A 27,270-nucleotide genomic window follows, 5' to 3' on the forward strand; every position below is an offset into this window, starting at 1 on the left:
GAGATGGGGATTCCTGAGCTCCCCGAACCAAGCAAAGGCTTCTAATTCTAACACTCCCCCAGCCGCACCCCAAGCAGGTTAAAGAATGGCCTCATTAGAGCAAATATCTTTTTTACATGTGGGGAAAATGTTTAGTAATTATCTCTAAGTCTTTCAACACATTGAAGCTAAGCACAAAAACAGAGGCTGTGAGATGGGGGTTGAATCTACGTATTTTCAAAAATAAACACAACCATAAAGAACGTCATTCCAAAGTCACAGGTTCCTGAAAGTATTGCTTAGGAAGAAGGCTGGGGCACTAATACAAACATCTAGCAGGGAGCAGCTAGCTGATCAGATTAGAAAGATCAGCGTGCTGGCAGGGCTGACGATGGAGTGGGGCGGGGGGACTGAGGAGGAGAGAGGCGAGGGCCCTCAACTCGCGGAGGAGGCGGGGAAGAACTGCACTTGGCAATGTCTGGCTTGCCACCCGCACGGGCTCCCCAGCCTCTTGCTGTGTTGTCCTAAAGTGAGGTGGTGGGCACCAGGCCTGACATCAGGAGGAAGAGGAAGCGCACGACACCGGAAATGCGACGGGTTTGTGGCAGACAGGCTTGGGTTCACGTCTATCTAGGAGCTCTGTGACTTTGGCCAAGCCCCTGCCCTTGTGATTCCCAGTTTGCTCACTACAAAGCAGGGGCAAACACAGCAACCTCCCAGTGTTTTAAGGGTACACAGTTTGCTGTTAAAACAGGAAGCGTCAATCTACTGTGTTATCTGTCTGCTTCCCCTAATCCCAAACACTTCTGAGTTCCCAGGGCCTGATGCTACAGGTGCCCTCAATGACTGTGTGCTGAAAGTGTGGGTGAATAAGGTGCTCTAGACTGGCTTTTTATTATAGAAAAATATACAGTTTTTATCATTTGAACCATCTGAAATTGTAGGGCTCAGAGGCATTTTACACACTCCCAATGTTGTGCCATCATTGAGTGCATGCATGCTAAGCTGTTTCAGTCATGTCTGACTCTTTGTGACCCTGTGGACTGTAGCCCACCAGGCTCCGCTGTCCCTGGGATTCTCCAGGCAGGGATGCTGGAGTGGGTTCCCATTTCCTTGTCCAGGTGATCTTCCTGACCCAAGGATCGAACTTACTTCTACTTAAGTAAGTAGAATCTCTTAGATCTACCTGCACTGGCAGGTGGGTTCTTTACCACTAGCGCCACATTACTACTGTCTATTCTAGAACATTTTCATCAACCCCTCCCCCCTATAAAAAAACAACAACAACAACTCTGTACCTACTAAGCAGTTGCTTCCTTTCCCACCTTCTAGGAGAGAGTCTATGGCGGTCTTAGCTGCACTCAATACTTTAAACATTGCTTTGGTGAGAAAGTTGCCCGGGGCCGGTCTGGCAAGGATGTACTTCCTATGTACCCAGTGCATGCTTGCTCCCCTCTGTAAGCGACACGGGTAGAGGCCTAATGACACTGCTATCAGGCAGGTGTGTGGCTATGATGATGACGCACTTAAGCTATAACATGAATGAACACCAAATGGTGGGAGATGAGGCCGGAAGGGGTGGGATGGGGAGGTCTTGATGCGTAGAGACTTGCACTTGAGTCCATGAGCCGGTGAACAGAGGCTCAGCCCTGTCTTCCAGTGTATCCCAGGGATGCTCCTAGAACGGGAGGACTGGGCAGTACGCACCCCCGCCCCAATTCTGATGAGCCTACAGTGGCCGGCCCTGGCCCAGCTACAGAGAAGCAGGCATGGAGGCGGGCAGCCGCGGATAGTTAATGAGTGATTTATTGGCACTGCTGCACGGCAGCTTTCCTGGGACCTGCTCCTAATTAACAACCACTAACTGGATGATGCCGCTTTTTCCTTTTTTTTTCCGCAAATAAAAGCCCCCAAACCTTTCTTCCCCATTTCCATGGGAAGAAAGACTTCACTTCTGCTGGCTGCCTGAGTCTAAATACAACAGGTATTTGGTGGAAATTCCCACCTGTTCCGTCACTCGGGCACAGACACACACAAACACATCTTCACGGATAGCCAGGCCCACACACCCTTGTTTATGTGATCCCTACACTGACACACACTTATTCCACCCCGTGCCGCCCACCCCGCCTGCCACCAATATAACACAGACCTTGTCTTGTGGCCACACCCCGACACGGTCATGTGTATCCATCCCTCACACTTGAACCTCACACACACACAGCCCTAAACCCCACACACTGAGAGCAGGAGGCCTTGCGTGTCGTGTACTTGCAAAGAGCCGTGTGTGTGTACTCTCACGTACTCACACCCCTTGCCATTACAGGCAAGGCCACAGGATCCCCCCACAGGGTCCCCCACACATTCTCATCCATCACTCATTCAGAAGAAGCCCTAAGACCTGGTGCCCTGATCTGATGATCCCTTGGGCGTGAGGTGGCACACGCCAGGGAGAAGAAGGGGACACTGCAGCAGGACTCAGGGGCCCCGAGGTCCAGCGGGGAGAGGCACATAAGATGGTTCCCGGGGGCCCTGAAAAGCTGCAGACTCACTTAAGAGCCAGGCTGCTGAGGGGTGGTGGGGCCTGACATGGTGCCTGCAACCTAGCAGGCATCTCTTATGGACTGAAGTGTTTTCCCCTGAAAAGATATATGTATACCTATGGCTGATTCATGTTGATGTTTGACAGAAAACAGCAAAATTCCGTAAAGCAATTATCCTTCAAAAAAATTAATTACAAAGAAAAGCTATGCTGAAGTCTGCTACAGACCGAATGCTTGTGGCCCCTCTACCTCCAATTCATATGATAAAATTCTAACTCCCAAGGGTGATGGCACTAGGAGGTGAGGTCTTCAAGAGGTAATCAGGTCCTGAATGGAGCCCCCTTATAAAAGAGACCCCCCAAAGAGTTCCCTCACCCCTTCTGCCATGTGAAGACAGTGAGAAGCAGCAGGAGTGGGTCCCCCCAGACACCAAATCTGCAGACACTTTGATCTTGGACTTCCAGCCTCTAGAATTACGAGAAATAAATGCTTGTCATTTAAGCCTCCCAGTGGATGGTGTTTTTGTTACAGCAGCCCAAAGAGACTGAGAGGGTCCTAACCCCCAGTACCAGGACCCTAACCTCAGAATGTGGACCTCCTGTGGAACAGGGTCTCATTCGATGTAGTTAGTTAAGATGAGGTCAGACTGGAGTAGGATGGGCTGCTAGCTCAACATGACCGGTGTTCTGATGTGAAGATGGCCACTGAAGACAGAGACACGTGCAGACAATGCCATGGACAGTGACGGCAGAGACTGGCGTGTGCTATGCAAGCCAGGAGAGCCGGTGATTGACTGCAGCCCATTGGAAACCAGGAAGAGACAGGGAAGGATTCTCCTGTAGGTTTCAGAGGGAACATGGCTGTTAATACTTTGATTTTAAGCGTTTAGCCTTCTAGAACTGTGGGACAATACATTCTGATTGTTTTAAGGCACTCAGTTTGTGCTAATTTTTGCAGCAACCCTAGCAAACTAACACAGCATCCAATGAGCATTAGTTATACTCTTAGTTTGCTCTTTCTGGTCTGCAGTCTCTTTGGGACCCCATGGGCTGTAGCCCACCAGGCTCCTCTGTCCATGGGATTCTCGAGGCAAGGATACTGGAGTGGGTTGCCATTTTCTACTCCAGGGAAACTTCTCAACCCAGGGATTGAACCCATGTCTCTTATGTAGGTCTCCTGCATTGGCAGGAGGGTTCTTTACCACTAGCACCACCTGGGAAGCCCGACTTGTTACGCATGCCAGGTCCCAATTACACTGAGATAAATAAACCATGGCCTTGCCTAGAGATACGCAGATCTGAGAAAAGGTTTTTAGATCAATACAAAATAGACCACTGAAAGAAGAATGATGCCTCTGGCTAAGGGATCAGTGTCAACAGGTTTTCCAATTCCTGCCATGCCTGTCCCCATGCTGTTAAACAGTGTTGAACCCTGGAGAGGACAGCAAGGTTAGCCATCACTCTGACTTAAAAGTTTTCCCTCAGTTTTTGAGCTGAAGATGCTAAGTTTCAGTAAGACATTGTCACGGTGGAAAACAAACTTAATCAGTAACGGGCAGCTCTTTTTCTTATGGATCATCCAACTGTCCAGGAATGAAAAGTTGGCCCAGCCCCCTTTCCCCTCTGGGGAGGCCGCGATGGGCTCCCTGTGCTGGTGCTGTGAACCCTGATCCTGGGGACCACCACACTCTGCCAGGGTCTGGGAGTCTGTGACCTGGGACGTTTCAGTGGTCGCCCAAGCTCCCCATCTGTGAGCACACTTCGGATCATACTCTCTGAACTAACACAGGCTCAGCCGCAGCTTGGCAAACCATCCTTGTCAGTGCCCACATGTCCCTACGTGTCAGAGACGCCCCATGGCAGAGAGAAAGCACAGGCTTTGGGGTTGGGCAGATCTGTGTGTGAATTTTCTCCGCCACTTCCTGGATGGATGGTCCTCAGGAAGTCACTTCACTTATCAGAGCCTCTATTTCCTTATCTACCAAAAACCAAAATACCAATCCTGCCAAGATAGCAAGAGGATGAAACAAGACTAAATATATTTAAAGAGGATCATCTACTTCCTGACTTACAATAAACATTCAATAAATAATTTTTATTATTGAGTAACATATATTACCAAATAATAATTAATATAATAGCTGTTATTTAGTTGTGCCTGACTCTTTTGCAACCCCATGGACTATAGCCTGCCAGGCTCCTCTGTCCATGGGATTTTCCAGGCAAGAATACTGGAGTGGGTTGCCATTTTCTCCTCCAGGGGATCTTACCGACGCAGGGTCAAACCCGCATCTCCTGCATTAGTAGGTGGATTCTTTACTACTGAGCCACCTGGGGAGGCCCAATATAATAGTACTTCTTATTTAATAATAAGAATATATATAAATATATATATATGATATATATATAAATATGATATAATAAAATATCATTACTATTTTCCCTGGGTGCTGAGATTTATTGTGGGACAGGCCACTGAAGGGCCTTGAGAGCCAGCTGCCATATACTGGGACAGTGTGTCTTGGCATGAGGAAGACAAAAACAGTTCCTAACAGCCAGGACTGCCTGGCCTGTGTAGCTAGGCAGTAACTTTCTAATGCTGAATAAACACAATTTCACATGCCAACTTCAGACAGGCAACTGTTTGACTGGGCCCGGACAAAGGCAAGGCCACTCTGCGATGATGGCTGAACTTAGACAAAAACAGAAAAGTGGTCCAAACCACAAAATGACCAAAAAAGTCCAGCCTTCCCAATCCTGGCTAATGTAACTGCCGCTGTTTTTCCAAATGCAACTTTAACCTCACTTCATTCTTCCTGCCTTCGATATACATATGGCTTATTAAGATAATCAGGCACAGATTCGCCCTGATTTCTGACAGTATCCACAGCAAAGCTCCCCACTTCCTTGAACCCACCTGCTCCCAAATCACCTAGTACAAGGCCGCATCCTGTACCCCCTTTCAGACACCCCTTACTGAGACACCCAGTGAACCCCCCAGGGAGTCCTCCACTGTGGCAGTCAACAAACCCATCTTGCTTCAGCTGTAGGTGACTTCCTGGTCATCTCTGGCTGCAAGGCACAGAGGGACTTGGGTGTTGTCCTGCCCTAGCAGAGGGATCCTGGGACTTTTTCTTCCCTCACCTACTTTCTGTATCACACAGGCACACTGGACCCACAGCCTTCAAGCTGCCTTTTGCCATTGGAACTCTTGAGAACTGCATTCTAGGACTGGTTGGCGTGAGACGCCATAGTGGCAGATGTTCTTCCTGTGGTCCTGGCCCAGCCCTCCCTGGATGGGCGCTCAGAGCCACAGGTCTTACAGATCATCTTGTTCAGCTGCCTCAGCAGGGCCAGGTTTCTTCTGCTGGCTCTCTGCCTGCTGGCCACCTCGGGTCACGGATGGCACTCACGTGACATTCTGCAGGACACCGCCCAGTTTATGTGTCTTTCTTCTCTACATCAAAACCCCCAGGAGCCAGAAAGCATGCCTGCCTCACCTCAGCGTTCGTGCTGCACGGACACGCTGCCTGCCACGTGCTACCGAAAGGAGACATACACGTCCATAGCCCCCGTCCGGTCACTCACCTCACAACCTCCCTACCCCCACCCCAAGCCATCGACAGAGTTACAGACCAAGTAGCGTTGCCCTGCTGTGAGATTATTTAACGTGTTTGCCTTTTCCCCAAGATTCATCATTTTGTTTCCTCTTGTTTCATCACCAGCACTGGAGTGAGCTTTACATATCAAGCCATTCCTTATCCATAAAGTTTATAATCACTGTTACCACCTGAAGGACAAAGAGTAGAGAAAGGTCTACACAGCTAACCTGAGAGGTATGTGTACACACGCTGGGTGGGCACTCAGGGTTACTCATTAGGAAATCGAAGGGGAGGACCAGAGGCTCGTGCAGAGAAGAGTCAGCACAGCAGGCCAGGGGCCTTAGAAAGGTCTGCTTGCAAGGCTGGCTCTTGGCCGGCATCTGGGAACTTGGCTAGTAAACAGTTCCTTGCCTGATATAAAATCTTCTCTAAATGAGAAGGGTGGCTGACTGTGCCTAGCCTGTGCAGACAAATAATGAGGTTTATGCTAAATGCCTGCTTCCCTCTGAGAGTCTGGCATTTTGGCCCATGCCAGGCAGAGGGTGCCTATGTGACCCAGCCCCTGATAAAAATCTGTGACCAGGGGCCCCTCTTGAGCTTCCCTGGTAGACAGCACTTCCATCATCACAGCTCACTGCTGAAGGCATTGAGCATGTCCTGAATGACTCTGCTAGGAGAGGAAGCTCGAGTCTGGTTTCCCCTGGATTTCACCCTGTGCATCGCCCCTGCCTGCTGGTTTGCTGTTTACTCTTTTCCTGTAGTGAATCTTAGCCACGAGTCTCACTATGTGCTGAGCCCCGTGAGTCCCTCCAGTGACTCACAGAGCCCTAAAAACCAAGTTCAAAGGTCCACTATCAGGGTTCAAACACAGGGTGGGGGTCCAGGTGCGCTGGACTGGAGAAAGCCACGTGATAATTCATGAAATGTCAGATGTTCATGGTGTTGTGAGCTCTGACGCATTTCCTAAGCGTGAAGGAGAACAGCCAAATGCCAGCATAGACACTTGAAGAGCTTGCTAGATCTAGTGGGGGGAAAAAATGACACGACATTTTCTCCAACTAAAATGCATCTTTTAGCGCTAGCTCTAGGGCTGAGGTAATAAATTATGGCAAGTGGTGGGTGCAGGTAGGAAGGGTAAATCCTTTGGGCTTAAGCAGCGTCTCTCCTTGTCCCACCACGTGGGGCCACAGGGAGGGAGACGCTCAAGAAGCCTTGCTTGGCCCAGGCTCACTTCTGACTTGGGACTTCCCCGGTGGCTCAGTCGGCAGAGAATCTGCCTGCAATGCTTAGCCATTTGGTTCCCGTCTGCAGAGCCTCCTCGGCCTTTTCACAGCCCACTTCACATGTGTGAGGGCTGCTCTTTCCCTCCTCTGCCATTCTTCCAGCAGCTGGACCGGCACACAATTGCCCTTTGTTGACAACACACTTTGAATCTGGTTTGTTCCATACAATTATTTCCTTCTAGGAAGCACATTCTGGAGAGCGATTTGTTTGCAGTAAAGAGCCTACAAAGTGAAGAGCAGCACGCTCATTTAGGAAGCCAGGCTGCTAAATGGTCGTGGAAGGAAAAGCCCTCTTTGGTGTTTGGAATATTCCTCCGAAGGGAAGTTTCATTCAGAACAGAGAGCCTGGGCTGAGATCCTTCTCACGGAGCTGACTGGGAGATACTGGTCTGAGGAAAATCAGGTCTGCTGGAGTCTTTTCACACTTGACCTTGGCAACTGGGGAGTTATCTTTGGCAGGGAGACAGGCTGACCAGCTGCCATATGTTTGGGCATTCCTCATTTTATTGCCCTTCCCAGACATATTTATTTTTTTGTTTGGCAGGTTTGTGGCAATCCTGCACTGTCAGATGATAGTTAGCATTTTTTAGCTATAAAGTATTTTTTATTTAAAGTGTGTATATACATTTTTTTTCAACATAATGCTATTGCACACCTAATAGGATACAGTATAGCATAAACATAACTTTTAGATGCACTGGAAAGCCAAAAAAAAAGCGTGACTTGGCGTTATCCCAGTATTGTCTTATTATTGCAGTGGTCTGGAACCAAATCCACAGTATCTCGGAGGTGTGCCTGTGGTTGTGAACAGCAGCACGTGGGTATGGGGTCAGAGAGACCTGGGGTTGAATCTCATCTCTGCCACTTTCCAGCTATATGATCTCAGAAAACTTTCAGGCAGTGATGAGACACATCTACCCCAAAGGCTGTTGCAAATTTTAAGCAAAATGTGAAAACGCTTTGTAAATCACAAAATGCTGTAGGAATGACAATAACAACACTGCATGCTTATATATCACTCCTAATGCACCAGGCACTATTCTAGGTGCTTAACCTCTCTAGGCTTATTTTAATGTATATCCACACATTGAAGTAGTCAGTAGAAGTCGCCTTGGCACTGATGAAAAGATTCAGCTGGTTATGTGAGCCCAGGTTACGACCCTTCTAGGCTCCTGTATCCTTCTAAGTCATCTCATCCTGTTTGGGGTGCTTTCCTGGGGTGCTTTTCCTGCTGATCCTAGCTACCCAAGGGCTTATCAGTCATCCCAACAGCCGTTTACATAAGAGGAAGCTGGGAGAGGAGGGGGCGAGATGGCCAACTCCTACAAGCCAGGGATTTGAGCTCTGTCATTATATAAGCCATGTGACCTTGGGCAAGTTCATCTGATCCCAGAGCCCAGCTTCTTTCAACTGAATCATGGGGCCCTGACCCAAAATGCACTTATTCTCCATAGGGGAGCCCTATAAGTACTATGCCAATAGTTTTTAGGTAAGACTATGACATCATCTGGAAAAGACCCTGATGCTGGGAAAGATTGAGGGCAGGAGGAGAAGGGAAGGACAGGGGATGAGGTGGTTGAATGGCATCATCGACTCAATGGACATGAGTTTGAGCAAACTCCGGGAGGTGGTGAAGGAAAGGAAGCCTGGTGTCCTGCACTCCATTGGTTGCAAAGAGTTGGACACGGCTGAGCAACTAAACAACAATGACATCATGAGGGCTTCCCAGGTAGCTTAGCGGTAAAGAATCTGCCTGCAATGCAGGAGACCTGGGTTCTATCCCTGGGTCAGGAAGATGCCCTGCAGGAGGGCATGGCAACCCACTCCAGTGTTCTTGCCTAGAGAATCCCACAGACAGAAGAGCCTGGCAGGCTGCAGTCCATGGGTCGCAGAGAGTCAGACATGACTGCAGTGACTCAGTATGCCGGTACACATGACATTATGAATCATGGAATCTTCAAGCTGAGGGGTCCTTTCAGGAAAGGAATGAACATTCATCAGGTCCTGGCATGTGCCAAGTATCATCTTTTAAACTTCTGATTATTATTTTTTTTACTGAATTACAGAGTAAGAAACACATTATACATGATGACCCAGTACAGGTGCTATGTATAAAGTATAACTAAAATAAAAATTCACAAAATACTACTGACTTCACTATGTTTGATGTACTCTGTTCCACTCCTCTCCCATCCATTTATGATCATTATTTTAAAAGATGGTGCTGAGCTACACCACTGATTTCAGGGTCAGGTAGGGTCCACAGGTGGGAAATGGGAGTCCTTCATCTTTCATGTGCACACTCAAGCGCTCATCACAACTTTAGGAGGTATTCCTGCCCATGTTACTCCAGTACTCTTTCGCCTGGAGAATCCCTTGGACAGAGGGGCCTGGTAGGCTACGGTCGATGGGGTTGCTAAGAGTCAGACACGACTGAACAACTTCACTTTCACCTTTCACTCTCGTGCATTGGAGAAGGAAATGGCAACCCACTCCAGTGTTCTTGCCTGGAGAGTCCCAGGGACGGGGGAGCCTGGTGGGCTGCTGTCTATGGAGTCGCACAGAGTTGGCCACGACTGAAGCGACTTAGCAGCAGCATGCCCATGTTACAGGTGAAGCAACTGAGGCTCAGTAATATTCAATCACTTGCACAACATCATCCAGTTCCTGAGTGACTGAGCTGGGATTCTGAGACTGACTCCAAAGCCCATTCTCCTTCCCAGTTATCTTGCTGCCTGAGATTTCAATGACTCCCTTGGGCTAATGAAGAAACTGATGCCCAGGGAGAAGTAACTTGCTCAAGGTCACCTTGGGCCCAGTGACAAGAGTATAAAACTGAAACCAGATTCATCCCTGGATTCCACACACCCCAGCACCGAACTAGGCTCCTGTGGGCAGAAAGCTCTTTTCCCAGCATTGGTTACTCCCTTTCTTCCCTAAAGTCATCCAGGGTGATATGAAGCTGAAACAGACCACGAGCCACTCTCCTTGGACAAAGCTGAGCTTACAATAGGAAATAGTGCTTTGCAAATAAATGTCTTTCGGTAGGAACTTTGTCATTGTGCACATCATTGCTTCCACAGGAGTTGAAAGTTATGTTGGCTCAAATCAAAAGCAAAACTCTGGCTTACTGTACCTCTCTGCACACACAGTGAGCCTTAACCTAGTTTCAAGAATGCAATCTATCTTAATTTAGAGTAGTTTTGGATCTCCCTGTCTCTTTTCCCCTGCTTGCCAGTTCAGAGCAGGGTACATGTGTATTAGCACATACTGCCCACCAGGGAGCGCTGTAGTGCATACCGAGGGGGAGTGAATTTGGGGTGTATTTCAAGTCCTCTCCCAAGGAACTCACAAGAACAACCACAGTAGTGTCTGTCGGAGACCAGCTCCCAGATCACAGCAAATCCAGCAGAGGTGGTGCTGTGGCGAGGAGGCCCCAGGTGGACTTCACCAAGGCAGTTTGAGGCAGCTGAGCAGAAGGAAGGGCTGGAATTAGGGACGCACTGAAGCCAAGACGATAGAAAAAAAAAAAAAAAGAAAGATGAGGCCAAGAGCCTCCCGTGGGCGGTAGGCAAGGCTGGGAGCGGCAGTTGGGCAGCCAGGTCCAGAGATCCGGGCGGTCAGGATGCAGGGAGCATGGGGTGAGGCCGGGACAAGGGGTGAGCTCCGTGACCGAGGCCGCGAGGAAGTGGGGAGCGGCGTGGGGCCGGCCAGTGCTCAGGGACCCTGCAGCCTGGATAGAGGGGCTGCAAGGCCAGGAGGACCAGGTGTGAGCGCTCCCCACACCGAGAGTACCGGGACCCCATTTCAGCCACTGGACCTAAGAAAACGGCAGTCTTCCTCTCTGCTTATGAGGCTCTGCAGCGGAGCAGAGCAGGGCAGTGGGTCCCCCTGACCAGGCTCACAACCCCTCCCCATGGCCTCCATGCCCGTCCAGAGCAGAGCTCCCATCCTCTCTCCTGGACCCCTGCAGTAGCCTCCCGCTCCAGCACTCCACACTGCTTCCAGAACGACCCTGCCACTCCGCTCGGAGGCTCCGGTGACTCCCCACGCAGTGACCTGCATGCGCCCCGCCCCACCTCCCCTCTCTGACCTCCTCTGCGCCCTAGCCACCCTGGCCTCGCCTCTGGACCCTGGTACCTGCCCTGCCCTCCGCCCAATGCCTTTCCTCCGGACAGTCTCACTGCCAGCTCCCTCCCCTGCCCCACAGGTCCTCTTCTCTGGGAAGCCTCCTCTGGCACCCTATTTAGAACTGCAAACTGCAACCCTCCAACACACCCAGCCTGGCATTCCCCATTCCCTCTCCTGTAACATTCATCATCCTGAAACATCCTCTATCATTTAGTTTTTAAATCTGTTGATCAGTTTCCCCACTGATGAGCAGGCAGTTCTGTCTGTCCTGATCAGGCTGGAACCCCAATAACCTAAAACAGTAGGTACTCAACAAACATTGTTAAGTGACAGGCGATCTGCCCAAGTCTCCAGCTTTCCCCCCAGCACACTCTGCCCCCATATTCCCACGCACACCCCATGCTCCAGCCTCACAAGACACACCTGACATGTGTCCTCACCCATCCCTCCATCCTCTGTCCTTGGGGATTCTCCAGGCAAGAATGCTGGGTGGCTGCTGCAGGCCATGGGGTCACAAAGAGTCAGACACGACTGAGTGACGATGTACCAGCACACACACATTCCTTCATCCACACAGAATGCCCTCTCTCCCCCTTCCTTATCTGGTAGAGCCCCTAGCAGCCTGCCAAGCCCAGGGACCAGCACTTCCTCCACAAAACCTTCTCCGATACCCACTGGTTGGAATTTTTCTCTTAAACTTCTACGATGTCTTTTCTCCAGCGTGTCATAGTTAGAGGGTGACCTGGTATGATGATCTCTAGGCTCTGATTAGCTCTAACAGGTTATGGATCCAATTTATTTTTTGGCAGTTACTGACACTGCCAAAGAAGGAAGTTTATGCTCTGGAATACAGCTATATTCGTCTCCCAGATTATGTATATTATCATTAACAGCATTGAGCTGATGAAAATATGGGCTTCCCTGGTGGCTCAGACGGGAAAGAATCCACCTCACTGTGGCAGACCTGGGTATTCTGTTTCCATAAAACAACAGGTAGGAGAGGATGGTGGTCAGGAAAGATAATGGGCAGTGGAGTGAGGCGGACGTGCACTCAGACCCTGGCTTTGCTGTTTCCTAGCTGTGCAACCTTTAGCAGGTCACCCAAGCTCTCTGAATCTTAGCTTTCTTGGCTAGGAAATGGGAGAAAAGTTAAGAATCAATGGGCTTGTTGTCTCTGTGTCCCTTCTAGCTCCCAAATTCCCAGATGCTTTGACTCTTGCATGCCCTTCTCCAATCCTGTTTGGAACTTGGGAGCTTACAGTCCTCATTACGTGGGTAACTGTCCAGTAAGAGACCCTCATTCCTGGGCACCTTTATTTTCTAGGACGGAGTGTAGGCTGCTCGTGGGGCAGAAGGGTAGTCAAATATAGGGGTGTAATCTCTACCACAGTGAAGGAACCCAGTTTCCTGTCCTAGAAAAGGGAGCCTTGTATACCATGGCTGGGTAGCTGCAGTACTCTAGGGAATTAGTGATATCTATTCTTACAAGTGTAGAAGGCAATGGCACCCCACTCCAGTACTCTTGCCTGGACAGTCCCATGGACAGAGGAGCCTGGTAGGCTTCAGTCCATGGGGTCGCTAAGGGTCAAACACGGCTGAGCGACTTCACTTTTACTTTCCACTTTCATGCACTGGAGAAGGAAATGGCAACCCACTCCAGTGTTCTTGCCTGGAGAATCCCAGGGACAGGGGAGCCTGGTGGGCTGCCGTCTTTGGGGTCGCACAGAGTTGGACACGACTGAAGTGACTTAGCAGCAGCAGCAGCATTCTTACAAGATTTTAAAAACGAAGTCTCATGAGCACTGGCCCAGGAGGGCAGAGGATAAATGGAGTTAAACTGGTAATGAGCTTTCTCACCGTGCTTGAAGATGCTCACCTAATCTGCCTCTCAATAAGCAATTTGGCCGCCTAATTGGGTTAACCAGTAATTTCCCTTTTGACACCCAGGCTGCTTGATAATTTGGGGGGGTAACTGTGATTCTGTTTCACTGTTTCTTTTCCAGGTGAATTTCTCACTTTGCCTCTGGGATTAGAGCTTGGGAGTAAAGTCTCACTGTGCCCCAGGCCCACCACGCCTCTTAATGCCTCCAAGCCCAGCTCGAGCAATTGCCTCCGCTGGGAATATCTCGCTGAGAACCCTCACCTTCAGCATAATCCTGTTCGGCTGGCCCGCAAGCCCAGGTGCATCGTGTGGGTGGGATGGAGGAACGAGCCTTCGGACCTGCAGGGCAGAGTGAACGGCTGCTTCCACTGTCATCCCACAGCTCTTTCAACAATTAACATTAATAGCCAGCAGGATTCAAGGGCCAGCACAGACCAGCCACTTTGCCAGAGCTGTGGTGCAGGCTCACAGCAACACTTCAAGGAAGAGAGATGGCGTGCTGTTTTTGTACTTTTTATTACTGTGGTAAAACACATAACCCTCTCAACCATTTTCAAGCATACGGTAATGGTGGCATTAAGTGCACTCACTTTGCTGCATAACCAGAACTATTCCACCATCCCAAACTGAAACTCCGCACCTGCTAAACCCTAACTCCCCGTTTCCCTTCTTCTGGCCCCGCGTGGCCACTGGTGCACTGTTTTAGAAATGCGGGAACTGCTGGGTAGGGAGGTGAGGTGACATGCTCAGGGTTTCAGAGCTGGGACTTGGCATGCCTAGGACCTGGGACCAAGGCTCCTCACTAGACGCCGGGGCTGCGTCTTTTCCACCCTGCCTGTGACAGACAGAGGGCAAAGCTGTCACAGCCCCCCCTCCCCTCTTGGCTATTTACCAAGATTCTCGATTCTAGAATGATGACTGGTCCACAGAAGGAGCTCAGCACAGCTACAGAACAAATCACAGAATGAATCTGCTGAAGAGGCACTGCGTCCACCTGACCCTGTGGTCGGAGTGCAAATGCAACCTCTGCTTTCTAAAAAAGCATTTATGGGATGCCAACTGTGTGCCCTGGCATGATGCCAGCTCCTCCTTGCTGTGGCCCAGCTCAGCAGGAGGGGCCTGAGGGCTGGTTCCACCTGACAGCCCTGAGGGGAGAGATTTGTGTTTACAATACCCAGTCAATTCTGTATTTATTTTGGATATTAAGCAGTGACATAAAAGCTGCTGACATTAACCTTGAGGGGCAGAAATTGGCTTTAATGGACCCCATAAAAGTTATTATTGATGGCAGCTGCCTGCAGCTTCACCGTGACCTCAGCAAAAGACTCCACCACTCTCAATACTGCTGACAATTACTATTGACTAATGCAAGGCTGGGCGTGGAGGCCGTCAATGTTCCCGTGGCTGGAAGCTGCTAGGGGTCACGCTTTGGTGTCCTCAGCTGCTGATTCAAGTAGAAGTGGGCAGAGAGTTCAGCCTATAGCAGGCTGATCGGCAGAGAGACCTGAGTTCACACCCAGGCTTGGCCCACCTGCTGGATTACTGGCTGAACAATCTCCAGCCAAGTCAGTAGACCTTGTGGGAACCTCAGTTTTCCCATCTGGGAAATGGGAGTGCTGTGCTGCTTCATGAGGGTTGAAGGCAATGGTCCATGTGCAGTGAGGTAGGCCCTCAGTTTGGCGTCCTCCTGCCCCTGAAAACTGACCACACTGAGATGCGTCGGCCAACACGTCCAGTGGAGTCAAGCTCTGTTCTGATGGCAAGATCAGAGTTCTCATCACAGATAAAGGAGAGAACTGGGACCAGGAGGATGAATGAGAGAGGAAAGGACAGCACCGGGAAAAGAAGGGAGAGCAGGGGGGCCAGGAACAAGAGGAGGGCCGCCTCGAAAGAACACAGACTCCTGTGAAGAGCCTGGGGACTCCAGCTCAGCTCGACACAGGGCCGCAGCACGCCCTTCCCCTCTGAACCCCAGTCCTTGGCTGTAACTGAGGTTGATGAGAATGTTATCAGCCTCTTCGGGGGATAAAGGGAGTCACTTCTATGGCTCATTCACCTTCAGCATGAGCCACTGTCATTATTTAAACTCCAGTACAACAAAGCCTGCCGATGCCAGAGACGCAGAAGATGTGGGTTTGATCCCTGGGTCAGGAAGATCCCCTGGAGGAGAAAACAGAACCCACTCCAGTATCCTTGCCTGGTTAATCCCACGGACAGAGGAGCCTGGTGGGCTAGAGTCCATGGGGGTCTCAAAGAGTCAGACACAACTGATGGACTGAGCATGCACTCATGTCGTTCAGATCTTCAGATAACAAAGACGCTAATGTAATTTTCCAACCTGGAGCAAGAGGACAGGGGCAGGGGCACCCAAGGGATGTGTGGGTTTGGAAGTCCAGGCCTGGAAGGGAAGAGGTGTTGGATCTGCCTGCCCATCTATCCTGAGCATAGGGTTAAGAGTGCTGTGGCCCAGTGTGGAGATGGACGGTCAGGAGGCGAGTGTGGGGTGGCCAGGGAAGCAAGAAGCCATCCCCCTGTCCCCACTATCAAAGGCCAAAGCTCTCCAGGCTTGTTGATTATGTCATTATCACCCAACAGAGGCTTAATTCAGCTGCAATTCAGCTCTCAGGGAATACACAACAATGTGGGCGGTGTGCACTTCATTCTGTCATGACTTTATGGAAAAATGATCATTTGTCACCATGGCGAGAACCTTCCGCTGAACAAGCAGCCCGAGTACTTGGCTGCAGAGGAAATTCACTATGACTAGGGCTACAAAGATTTCAGAGTCATACAGGCCCGAATTCAAGTCGTGCAAGCCAGGTGACCTGCACAGGTTTCTTAAGCCTCTCTGGGCTACGTGTTTCTTATCCTGTGCAGTGGGGATGATAAAACCTACTCCGGGCAGAGAGGCTGTCCTGGTCTCTGCCACCCTCCCCAAGTCTGCCAGACCCTAGCAGGACCCTCTTCCATGGTGACCTTGTTCACAGGCTGGCCACTCCCCCACAAGCTGTAGCCCAAGTAAATAAGACCAGACAGCTAAGCACTTGGCATTGTGCTCTGGGGTCTAACAATCAGCAGCAGGTATTAACTATTATGTTTATAATTTTCCTCTTGTGTACCATCACCTTTAACACGAGGACTTCAAATCACAGAATCCTACATCTAACAGGGTCTGCAAGTGATTTGGCTCATTTATTCCCCCCAAAGTGTTCACTGGAACACTGCTCTTATTGGATCTTTTGAGAATAAAGGGTTCTTTATTCTCAGGTCAGTTTGGGGGATGCTGCTTGCTAATATATCCATCAGCATGATTAATAACATGTTAAAGGTTCTGAGAAGTCCTGCAGTCAGGAAACGGGTTCAAATTCCTTGAACTCAATGTTTCCTACACTATTTGACTACAGAGCACTCCCTTCTACCCACCCCCACCTGCAATCTAAAAAATACTAACATTCTCAGAACACCAGGAATGCTGCTTTCATTAAAACTGCTTATTTTACAGATGAGGAAACTGAGGTCCTCATCTATAGTGAGAAGGGATCTAACTTATCCAACGCTACACTCCAGGTCAGCGATGGACCCGAGGGTGTCTGCCTCCTGGTCGGACACTGCTTTCTCTGTACCAGCCTCAGACATCAAATTCAGCGTGTAGTCGGGAAGAGAGAGGAGGGCTGCTGGCTGGGCTTGGGCCTAGGTGGGAAGGAGGATAAGGGGGTGTGGACAGCTCCCCAGTGCAGAGAGGGCTGGTGGAGTGTCAACAGAGGGTGAAACTACCAAGTTGGGGTCTGTCACCTGCTGCTGCCCCCACCCCCCAAACCCAGTACACAGGGTCCCGAGGAAACACTCTGAGTTCTCCAGCAGCAGGGGTAGAACGAGGATTTGCAATCCTGCTGCTCTGGACTCTTTTTGGAGTTTGCATCTCTCCACCGGATGGTGTCCTTACCTAGACTCCTGCATGATCCCAAGCCTGGGACTGTGTCGTGTATATAACTCACTGGAGCATCCTTGTTAGAGGTGAACCTGCCTAAGCCTTCACCGCTGACCTGGTGTCCACCCTCCCCACCCCGCACCCTGGCTCCCCAATTCCCCCTAAATCCTGGGCAGGAATCACACAGGATGCTGCGTTTAGAGCTGGAAGCCAGCAGGGGGAACTGGTATGCAGCTTGGTTCTTCCTGTTCTCACTCAGCTTGCCCTCCCCACGTTTGGTGTGGCAGGGGCCAGCAGAACCCCTCACTGGACTTCTGGGGAAAAAAGAAAAGTCCAGCAGGAGCCTCATCCTCCGTGGGGACCTCTTCTGCCCAGAGACCAAAGGGCACAAGGCATCGCAGAAAGAGAGCCTGCCTTGGTGGCCTGCGTTTAACTCGGAGCCCCTCAGAGAGATCTGCCAAACAAGGTTTGAGAGTGAGGCCGAACAGCCTGAAACCTGGCTCCCTTTCCTTCCCACGCGCCAAGGCGGCGCATGAACAAGCTGTCATCTCTTTCTCCCCCAGCATCTCTCTGGCCTTGGAACAGGGCTGCGGAGATGAGTGGACTAGAGTCCAGAGCCAGCACTTCCTCCGATCTGCAGATGAGATCATGGGAAAGCTGGGGGAGAAATGGGAGTTTTAAGCTACTCCAACATGAAACTCTAGTGTGAAAGCCATCCTCCCATCAGCAGAAGACCCTGGGGTGCGGCAGTGCCCACGGCGAGTGCCCTGGTGGCTGAGGGCTTGTGAACAGGGTTCTGGGGCAGGGGGTGCACGGCTGAGGTCATAGAGGACGGGCTGTTGGAAGTGGGTTACACTGCCCTCTGGCCCCTCCGCTGCAGCCACAGGCAGCCTGTAAGCCTTAACCCTGTCCCTTAGGCACCCCCTCCTCTGGAAGAAGAGCAGCGACCCATCTCTGGCCCGTCAGCCGTGGGTGGGCGTATTCCATGTGACTCTGCGAGGGGTTCTGCCTTCTGACCGCTGAGAGCAAAGCAATTTTCCACTGCCTTCCCCAGTGCCCCCAGGTCGTGGAGCAGAAAGCCAACACCGTAATTCAAACCCAGGGCCTGGAAGCCCGGCTCCAGCTCCGCCGAGCGGGCCACTCACCGGTCTCCGTGTTCTCGTGCTCCGTATCGGTGAGCGTGAGGTTGGAGTTGGCCCGGCTGGACAGGCAGGAGCTGCGCCCCGACCGCGTGCTGCGGGCCCACAGCCGCACGGGGGGCTCGGGGGACAGCGCGGCGTCCGCCTCCAGGTCGGCCTCGGAGCTGGCACCCAGGGCGTAGCCACAATGGGGCAGGCCGATGTCCGCTCGGTACAGGCTCCCGTGCGGCGGGGTCACCTCCCCCAGCCCCAGCTCTCGCAGGGAGAAGTTGGTGCCTAGGAGGGAAGGCAAGGGAGCTGGGTTAGGGTAACGGCAGGGGGTGGAGGCCACCCCCCAGAGGCCTGACCCCTGCTCCAGGACTCACCCGTGTCCTCTGACTCACGGCGGTGGTCCATGCCCAGGCCTCTCCTCCACGTCCTCCCCACCAGCCCAAACCCTCCACACCTTAATGGAAGGCCCAGCTCATATGGCCCCTCCTTGAAGTCTCCCCTCATCCTACCCTCTGTGCAGAAGTCACTGCTTCTTTTTCTGAGCCCCCTCTGAGAGTCCTCAGCCCTGGGCATTTTGCAGAGCAGAGCTGCTTAAGGGCTTGGACCCTCTGCTGGAGATGGCTTCATGGGGCAGGGCAGGGACTGTACCCCATTCATTCCTAAACCCCTGGGCCTAAGGCACAACCCGGGACCCAACCCATGGAGCTCAACACATGTCTGCTCAGCTGGACACAGGGCTTCTGCTCTCCTCTTCCAGGGTGGGGAGGGCCTGCCGGCAAGGAGGGCTCCTGAATAAGGCAGAAGCCTAGCCCATGAGATGCCAATGGTTCCCCAGGACCGATGCTCCTTTCTGGCCAGGTCAGGAAGGCCTGGAGCGGGAAGGTGAAGACGATGGGGACAGGCTGAGAAAAGTGGTCCCTGCACAAGGGAGGAGCCTCTGCCCTCTGCTGGGTCAGGCCCGGTGGGCAGCGACAGGAGTTAGCAGGCTCTGGGGCAACCCAGGGAGCCAGGCACACAGCCAAGGCTCGGGGCCGCTGACAGGTCTCTTGAGGGCCCCGGGAAAGCCTGGAGGTGCCCAGGACAGAGGCCAGGAAGACATGGATGAGGGCGGCTCATTCAGGAATCAGTATCTGCGGGACAAACAGGATACTAGCTTCTGCGAAAAACACAGCCTCCACATTCCATAGTGTCAATCAGGCACGGATTCTTCCGGATTTCTAACATTCTCATGAGTGTTTTGAGAGATGGGGAAGGACAGGTGGATGCAGGCGTGAAGGACCATACTCCAGTTAAACCACTGATCTGGGAAGTGGACTTGCAATCAGGGAGCACCACATTTCACCCAACCAAGCCGGCCCTGGGTCTTTCCTGATGTACAGCAATGAGCAGGGCATGGTTCCTGACTTCACAGAGCTCACAGTCCATGGGGGAGATACAACCCAGACCATGACGAAGGGTTAAAGCCCTAAGTGTGGGAGGATGCCAGGAAAGAGGTCTGGGGGCACAGAGGGTGGGAGTTCAGAGGAGAGGTTTGTGGATCAGAGTAAATGTGAAGAGTGGAGTAAGAAGAGACAGGGGAGGATGTACGTGCTTTGAAGGGCCTGACACCCAGGAGCAGTCCTGAAGAGGTCAAGCTGGCAAAGGAAGGGAGAAGGGACTGCCAGGAGGGGAGCCAGCAGAGATGGCCTCCTCTCCCAGTCGTGCGCATCACTCTTACCAAGAGTCCCTGTGCCTTCCCCCCGCCCCCTACCACCCAGGGTCTTGGTGAGTTCTGTGTCCAGTCTGGCGCGGAGTAGGAGCTCAGTGAAAGTTAAATAATCAGACAGACACACTCTGGTAGCAAGCACTCTGGGGGGTGGACAAAGGGAGAGAGAAGGTGGGAGGAGAGAACTTAGCTAACATCATAGGATTTTTGAGGTTAATCCACCTGCAATGTGGGAGACCTGGTTTCGATCCCTGGGTCGGGAAGATCCCCTGGAGAAGGGAAAAGCCACCCACTCCAGTATTCTGGCCTGGAGAATTCTATGAAGTGTATAGTCCATGGGGTCACAAAGAGTTGGACGCGACTGTGTGACGTTCACAGGGAGGCAAAAGGAGGAAGAGAACTTTGTAGGCTGCAGTGCCCATGCCTGCCTATGAGCTGAGAGTGCTTCCTGTTTGTTATTTATGAGGACGAGAGCGGCTCCTTCTGGGCCCGGCAGGGCTCACTGAGCCCCACCAAGCATGGCAGCACAGAATTGGAGGAGAGCTTTGACACCACTGGTCGCGTCCACTCACTGAAACCCAGAGATGGCAAACAGAAGCAGGCAGCGTTTCTGAAGCATCTGCTTTATGCAAGTGTTACGTGCTCCATCAACAATCCTCCTCGTTCTCCTCACCACTCTATAATTAGGAAGCATCGCTGTGACTGCACCATCCAGGTGAAGACACTTAGAATAATAAAAATGGCAGAGTCAGAACTCAAACCAGGTCTGTCTGATGTCCGGGTCTGAGCTGTTAACCACAAACGGGAAAGAGCTGAAGACCCTTTGTCTTTAAAGCACCAGAGGCAGTCTTGCTTACAGCTCAGCTTTCCATGTGGATGGAAGCCTGGGGGAGAGGCCAGCTAGTCAGTCAGGCTCTATGGGTGTGTGTCTGTGTGTGTGTGTGTCCAGCTCCTCTTGTCTCTGTGATCTTGGGCAAATGAATCATTGAGGTTGTTGTAAAGGTTAACTAACAATGTCAGAACGCATATAAATTACATGGCACAGCCCCCTGCTAACCTTGTCCATGGAAGGGGAGCGGGCAGGGCAGAATCAGGGAGGGTTGTGTGAACTGTCAGGGACTTGTAGGGGCCTACCCGGCATTGAAGAGGCTCTGCAGGCAGAAAAACAGGAATCACTGAGGCATTTGGGGTGGGCGACATACCACAGCAGGGGTGGGAACAACGAGCAGCCCTGCAGAGCTGGATGTGGGTGGTGGGGTGTGGAAAGGCAGGGGATAAAACAATCCAGAAAGACAAAGACTTGGGGAAAGCCCTCTAGTGTTGAACTCACGGTAAGGACAACAGGGAGTCAATCTCTAACTTCACTCTAGCTGCAGGGCTGAGCATGGCCCAAAGGCGGCAGCACTGAGTGAAGAGGGGTTGCGGTCAACCCCCCAAAAGAGATGATAGTGGCCGGAACTGGGACAGTGGCTGATGGGATAGAGAAGAGGGATGGATTTGAAAGGTATTCTGGAGTTGGATGGCTAGGCTTTCGTGACTGCAGTGTGTAGGGATTGAAGGAGAGGGAGTCAGGCACAAAGATATGCCCCCAGATTACTAAATTCTTAGGTCTCAATCACCAGCATCTTCCTCTCAAGGTCAGTGAAAGTCGCTCAGTCCTGTCTGACTCTTTGTGACCCCATGGACTATACAGTCCATGGAATTCTCCAGGCCAGAATACTGGAGTGGGTAGACTTCCCCTTCTCCAGGGGATCTTCCCAACCCAGGGATCGAACCCAGGTCTGCGGCATTGCAGGCGAATTCTTTACCAACTGAGCTTTGAGGGAAGCCCATAGCCTCAAGGTCAGGACAGTGCTTAATGCAGAGAAGTTGCTAAGGTATGTTCGCTGAATGAACACATACAGAACAAGCAACAAAGCCAGTAACTAGGACTTACTCAGCACTTGGGGCTATCACACTAACCTCGTAAACGCGACGTCTCATGACTCCTCGAGACAAATCAGGGCAGTAAGCAGTGCTCGCGGCCTCTCACCGGAGAGGCTTGGAGGAGAGCCGGAAACTGCTCAGAACTCAACCCCAGGCAGGCGCTGACACGAAGTCCGCACCTAACCGTCTCATTACGCCCACAAGAAGGGTGAGCAGACAAATGAATGAACCAAGGGCGGACTACAGCCGAGGCTCTGACCAGAGCCAGCCGGCCAAAATAGCGGAAAGCTGGCGTTGACCGGGAGCGCTCCACCCTGCTGGGCTTTCGTGTCAGCTCACCTGCCGTCCCAGTGTAAACCACGTGGGCCCCCGCCCCAGGGCACACCTGTGTGCATGCGCGACCCCAGCTGGGCCCTGTCGTTTCCCCCCACCCCACACCAGTGCGCATGCGCGACCCAGCCCCGCCCCATCGCCCCCGGGGCACACCTGTGCGCAGGTGCATCCTAACCCCGTACCCGGCCGCCCTCACCTGCGCGGCAGAACTCCTCGGCCTCCTGCGGTACCAGGTCCTTGACGCGGCTGCCGTAGGTGAGGCGCGCGTCCTGGTCGTAGGCCTTGAGGGTCTCGCTGGAGCTGTAGGACTTCTGCGGGGCCTTGCCCTCCTCACTGTCTGCCGACGAGCTGGTGTAGCGGCGCTCGGCGTCGCGGCGCCGGGTCAGCGAGCGGTATGGCTTCCTCTCCTTCACGTCCATGGCCTCCGGCCCGCGCTCCTCCACATCCACGAACAGGGTCCTTGCCGCACTCAGGGCCGAGTGGTCTGGAGCCCGAGAAACCAAAGAAAGGGAGTGAGCTGCGTACCCAGGAGGGAAAGGCGAGCCCGGGGTCCATCCCGGCCCTCGCTTCACCCTGCAGCACTGTGGATGAGGGTCCTCAGGCTCTGGAGGCTGAGGGCTCCATGACCATGCAGCCGTAAGTGGCACAGGGGAACTTGCACCCAAAGTCGGTAATGATGAACCCCTTCTCGTCCTGCTCGGTGACCTATCCACCTGGGAAGATGCCCAGAGCCTGTCCTTCCGTGATGGGCACCAAGGAGGCTGACATCGAAGGCCAGAGGGCGCCGGTTTTCCAATCCCCCTGGATGGGAATCACACGTTGTATTCCCATGAGGCCCCCAGCTGGGACAGGGCCTCACACAGACCAGGGCCTCCTTAAGAATGTGTGAAACGAACAACTACATTCAGGTACGGGGATAAGCACTTTACATATATTATCTTATCAAATGTCATATGTCCCCAGATGTTTTTATTTTCTCCAAACTTTTCTGGAAATGAGCCAAGGCATAAGGAACCAATCCACAGTTATCACCACCAGATGATTAAATAATTACCTGCTTATTGTCTGTTTTCTTGCACTAATATGTAGACACCATGAAAGCAGGGGCCTTAACACTTTTGCTCACTCCTGATTTACTGCACCTAAGATGAAGCCTGGTGCCTCTCATACGTATTTAATAAACCAGCCAACAAGTTTCCATCTGACAGATGAGAAAACTGTGATGTCAAACCTCCTTGAAGGTGACTTGGGTTTGAGTATCAAAGCCAAGATCTGAAACCAGGTCTGTTTGACTCTAAAGCCTGAGTTTTCCTATTTTATTTTACCCGGGTGAGTCCCCTCCCTCCCACCACACAAAAGTACATGTAGGTTGGTCCTGGCAACCATGCCAATCAGAGAACTCCCTCACCTCCAGACTTGTCCATCTCATTGGAGGTGCCACAGCACCTCCTGTATACGTCTGGGGTTTGCCAGGGTATCTGAGTGATGGGAAATTCCTCATCTCCCATTCTCCTCTTTTCTGCATCTTGACTATTTTGCCCTATACCAACATTTTTTTTTAAAGCTGTTATGTCACCCTCTTTCTCTTTCCAAATGTCTTCCTTTGGCTCTGGTGTCCACATGTAGCCAGCCCCCTGCAAGAGTCAGGGGGTCAGCACAGGAGGAAAGCAGAATATCCTGCACAAAGGATGATTAGAGCTCTTTTCTGAAACATACAACCTTCTCAGACCTTTTATCGTTCCACTTTTCAGAGCAACATGGGCATACAAAATGTGTTGTTGTGTCACGGTCCTAATAGAGAAGCAACAGAGCAAGAGCTGTCATCAAGGAGTCTCAGTGACCAACAAGAAGGGTGGTAGTCCTGTCCAGCGGGGCGGTGGTGTTCAGTGCCTGCCAATGCTGTGACATAGGAGTTTAGGGGGGTCTTGTGACTTTTTAAGACAGGCTGGAAATTTAGACTTGGATGCAAAATGTATGATTTTTCAATGTTATCCATTTTTATATATAGGCCAAACTGAACACACTGATGGAAACCACTAGCCAAAACAGAACTGACCCAAGTTCTGCCTCTGATCATGGACATCAGAGGTATCAGTATCCCTTTGGCCTGAGGATGCACTCTTCCTTCCCAAGTCCCCCAGGGCAGAGCTTAGCTAGGTTCCAATGCAACCTCTATCTGTCTTATTAAAGGGCCCTCTGGACCCACTCAAATGGGGTCATATGTCCTAACCCAGAAAACTGCAGCACTTTCTCTGCAAGAAAACATCTGTGGTTACCACTAGATGCCTTTGGGATTTATCACAGATCCTGGGTGTCTGCTGCAGACTTCCCTCTACGTAGTTCTCCATGATCTTCAAGAGTGCAAATATTTGTGACTTTATTGGTGCCTCAAAATAACCATGAAGTATATATGACAATTATATTCACCCCCCATTTTATACATGAGGCCACAATAACCCAGAGCCCTACCATCTCCTACCCAGGGGCATGTGGTGAGCTAGTGGAAAAGCCAGCATTACTAGGCAGACTACAGTGCCTTAGGGTTATAACTAGAGCCAGTTAAAATGAATAAGGGACATTTTGGGGGGTACAGTTTTCAAAATGGCCCTGGAAATTAGTGCTGGGATGAGATCAAATCATCTTCCTGAGGCCTCAGGGCCCTGAGCTCTGCCCTCTTGATGCTAGGCCTCCTGACACAAGCTGTCAAGACAATGATCTTCTGAGTGCCTGAGGAGCAGGACCACAGGGAAGACAGGGGATGATATCTTCTACTCCAGGGTCTGCAAAATATTTCTTTCTAAAATCCATAATTTGAAAAATATCTTCTATTGTGAGTTGATACGCAGATATATATATGCGAGTGTGTTTGTATGAAATGGAAAAAAGATACACTACCATGAGGGGCAATGCACTCTGATATTTCCTATTTCATTCTCTTTCATTTTTTGAAAATGGCTGATTATAACTCTCTAAACTGAAATCATGGCTCAATACTGGCTTTTCACTCAAAGCAATGGAGGTAATGGAATTCCAGCTGAGCCATTTCAAATCCTAAAAGATGATGCTGTGAAAGTGCTGCACTCAATATCCCAGCAAATTTGGAAAACTCAGCAGTGGCCCCAGAACTGGAAAAGGTCAGTTTTCATTCCAATCCCAAAGAAAGGTAATGCCAAAGAATGTTCAAACTACCATACGATTGCACTCATTTCCCATGCTAGCAAAGTAATGCTCAAAATCCTCCAAGCTAGGCTTCAACAGTATGTGAACCAAGAATTTCCAGATGTTCAAGCTGGATTTAGAAAAGGCAGAGGAACCAGATATCAAATTGCCGACATCTGCTGGAAAAAGCAAGAGAATTCCAGAAAATATCTACTTCTGTTTCATTGACTACATGAAAGACTTTGACTATGTGGATCACAACGAATTGTGGAAAATTCTTAAAGAGATGAGAATACCAGACCACCTTTCCTGCCTCCTGAGAAACCTGCATGCAGGTCAAGAAGTGGCAGTTAAAACTGGCCATGTAATAATGGGCTGGGTCCAAATTGTGAAAGGAGTACATCAAGGCTGTATATTGTCACCCTGCTTATTTAACTTCTATGGAGAGTACAGCATGCAAAATGCCAGGCTGGATGAAGCACAAACTGGAATCAAGATTGACAGGAGAAATATCAGCAACCTTGGATATGCAGGTGACACCACCCTTATGGCAGAAAGCAATGAGGTACTAAAGAGCCTCTTGATGAAGGTGAGTGAATAGGAGAGTAAAAAAGCTGGCTTAAAACTCAACATTCAGAAAACAAAGATCATGGCATCTGGTTCCATCACTTCAAGGCAAATTGATGGGGAAACAATGGAAAAAGTGACAGACTTTATTTTCTTGGGCTCCAAAATCATTGCTGATGGTGACTGCAGCCATGAAATGAAAAGACACTTGCTCCTTGGAAGAAAAGCTATGACAGAGTATTAAAAAGCAGAGACATTACTTTGCTAACAAAGGTCTGTATAGTCAAAGCTATGGTTTTTCCAGTAGTCATGTATGGATGTGAGAGCTGGACCATAAAGAAGGCTGAGTGCTGAAGAGTTGATATTTTCGAAATGTGGTGTTGGAGAAGACTCTTGAGAGTTCTTTGGACTGCAAGGAGATCAAACCAATCAATCCTAAAGGAAATCAACCCTGAATATTCATTGGAAGAACTGACGCTAAAGCTGAAGCTCCAATACTTTGACCACCTGATGCGAAGATTTGATTCACTGGAAAACACCCTTATGCTTGGAAAGATTGAAGACAGGAGGAGAAGGGGATGACAGAGGGTGACATGGTTGGATGGCATCACTGACTCAGTGGACAAGAGTTTGAGTAAGCTCCGGGAGTTGGTGAAGGACAGGGAAGCCTGGCGTGCTGCAGTCCATGGAGTTGCAGAGTCAGACATGACTGAGCAACTGAACAACAATGGCTCAGCCTAATTTGGATAAGGATTTATGGGGACTGCCACCTCAACTCTGTTCCCTCTGACTCCTTACCTCCAACCCATTACTTCAAGTAACAGTAATGATGGTGATGATAATAATAAGCACTCAATTAATTTTAATGTTAATTGGTCACTAATAGTTCATAATATGAATAATGGCATTATTAATATCCAATATACTGTTATATTTAGTAGCTATCATTTATGGAGTGTTTAACTCCATAACTTTTACTATAATTATATGTGATAACATTTTAATTCTCACTTTAATCCAGTGTTATAGGTACTAGAATTCTCTGCAAAGTACAGATGAGAAATTGTGAGGTTAAGTATCCTGCCCAAGGTTACACAGCTCTT

General features: G+C 50.6%; 1 protein-coding gene across 1 annotated transcript in view; it reads right to left on the reverse strand.

The window, feature by feature from the left end:
- The window catches only part of TENM4 (teneurin transmembrane protein 4), a 759,511-nt gene that overhangs the window by 409,664 nt on the left and 322,577 nt on the right, over positions 1-27,270 (reverse strand). Inside the window, exons 5-6 of the mRNA XM_061168374.1 lie at positions 22,638-22,925; positions 18,493-18,762 (exon numbers count right to left, since the gene is read on the reverse strand). Coding sequence (XP_061024357.1) covers positions 18,493-18,762; positions 22,638-22,925 — 558 coding nt within the window. The remainder of the gene's footprint in view (positions 1-18,492; positions 18,763-22,637; positions 22,926-27,270) is intronic.

This window comes from Dama dama, chromosome 2 (genome assembly GCF_033118175.1).
Source record: "Dama dama isolate Ldn47 chromosome 2, ASM3311817v1, whole genome shotgun sequence".
In the NCBI taxonomy this organism is placed as follows: domain Eukaryota; kingdom Metazoa; phylum Chordata; class Mammalia; order Artiodactyla; family Cervidae; genus Dama; species Dama dama.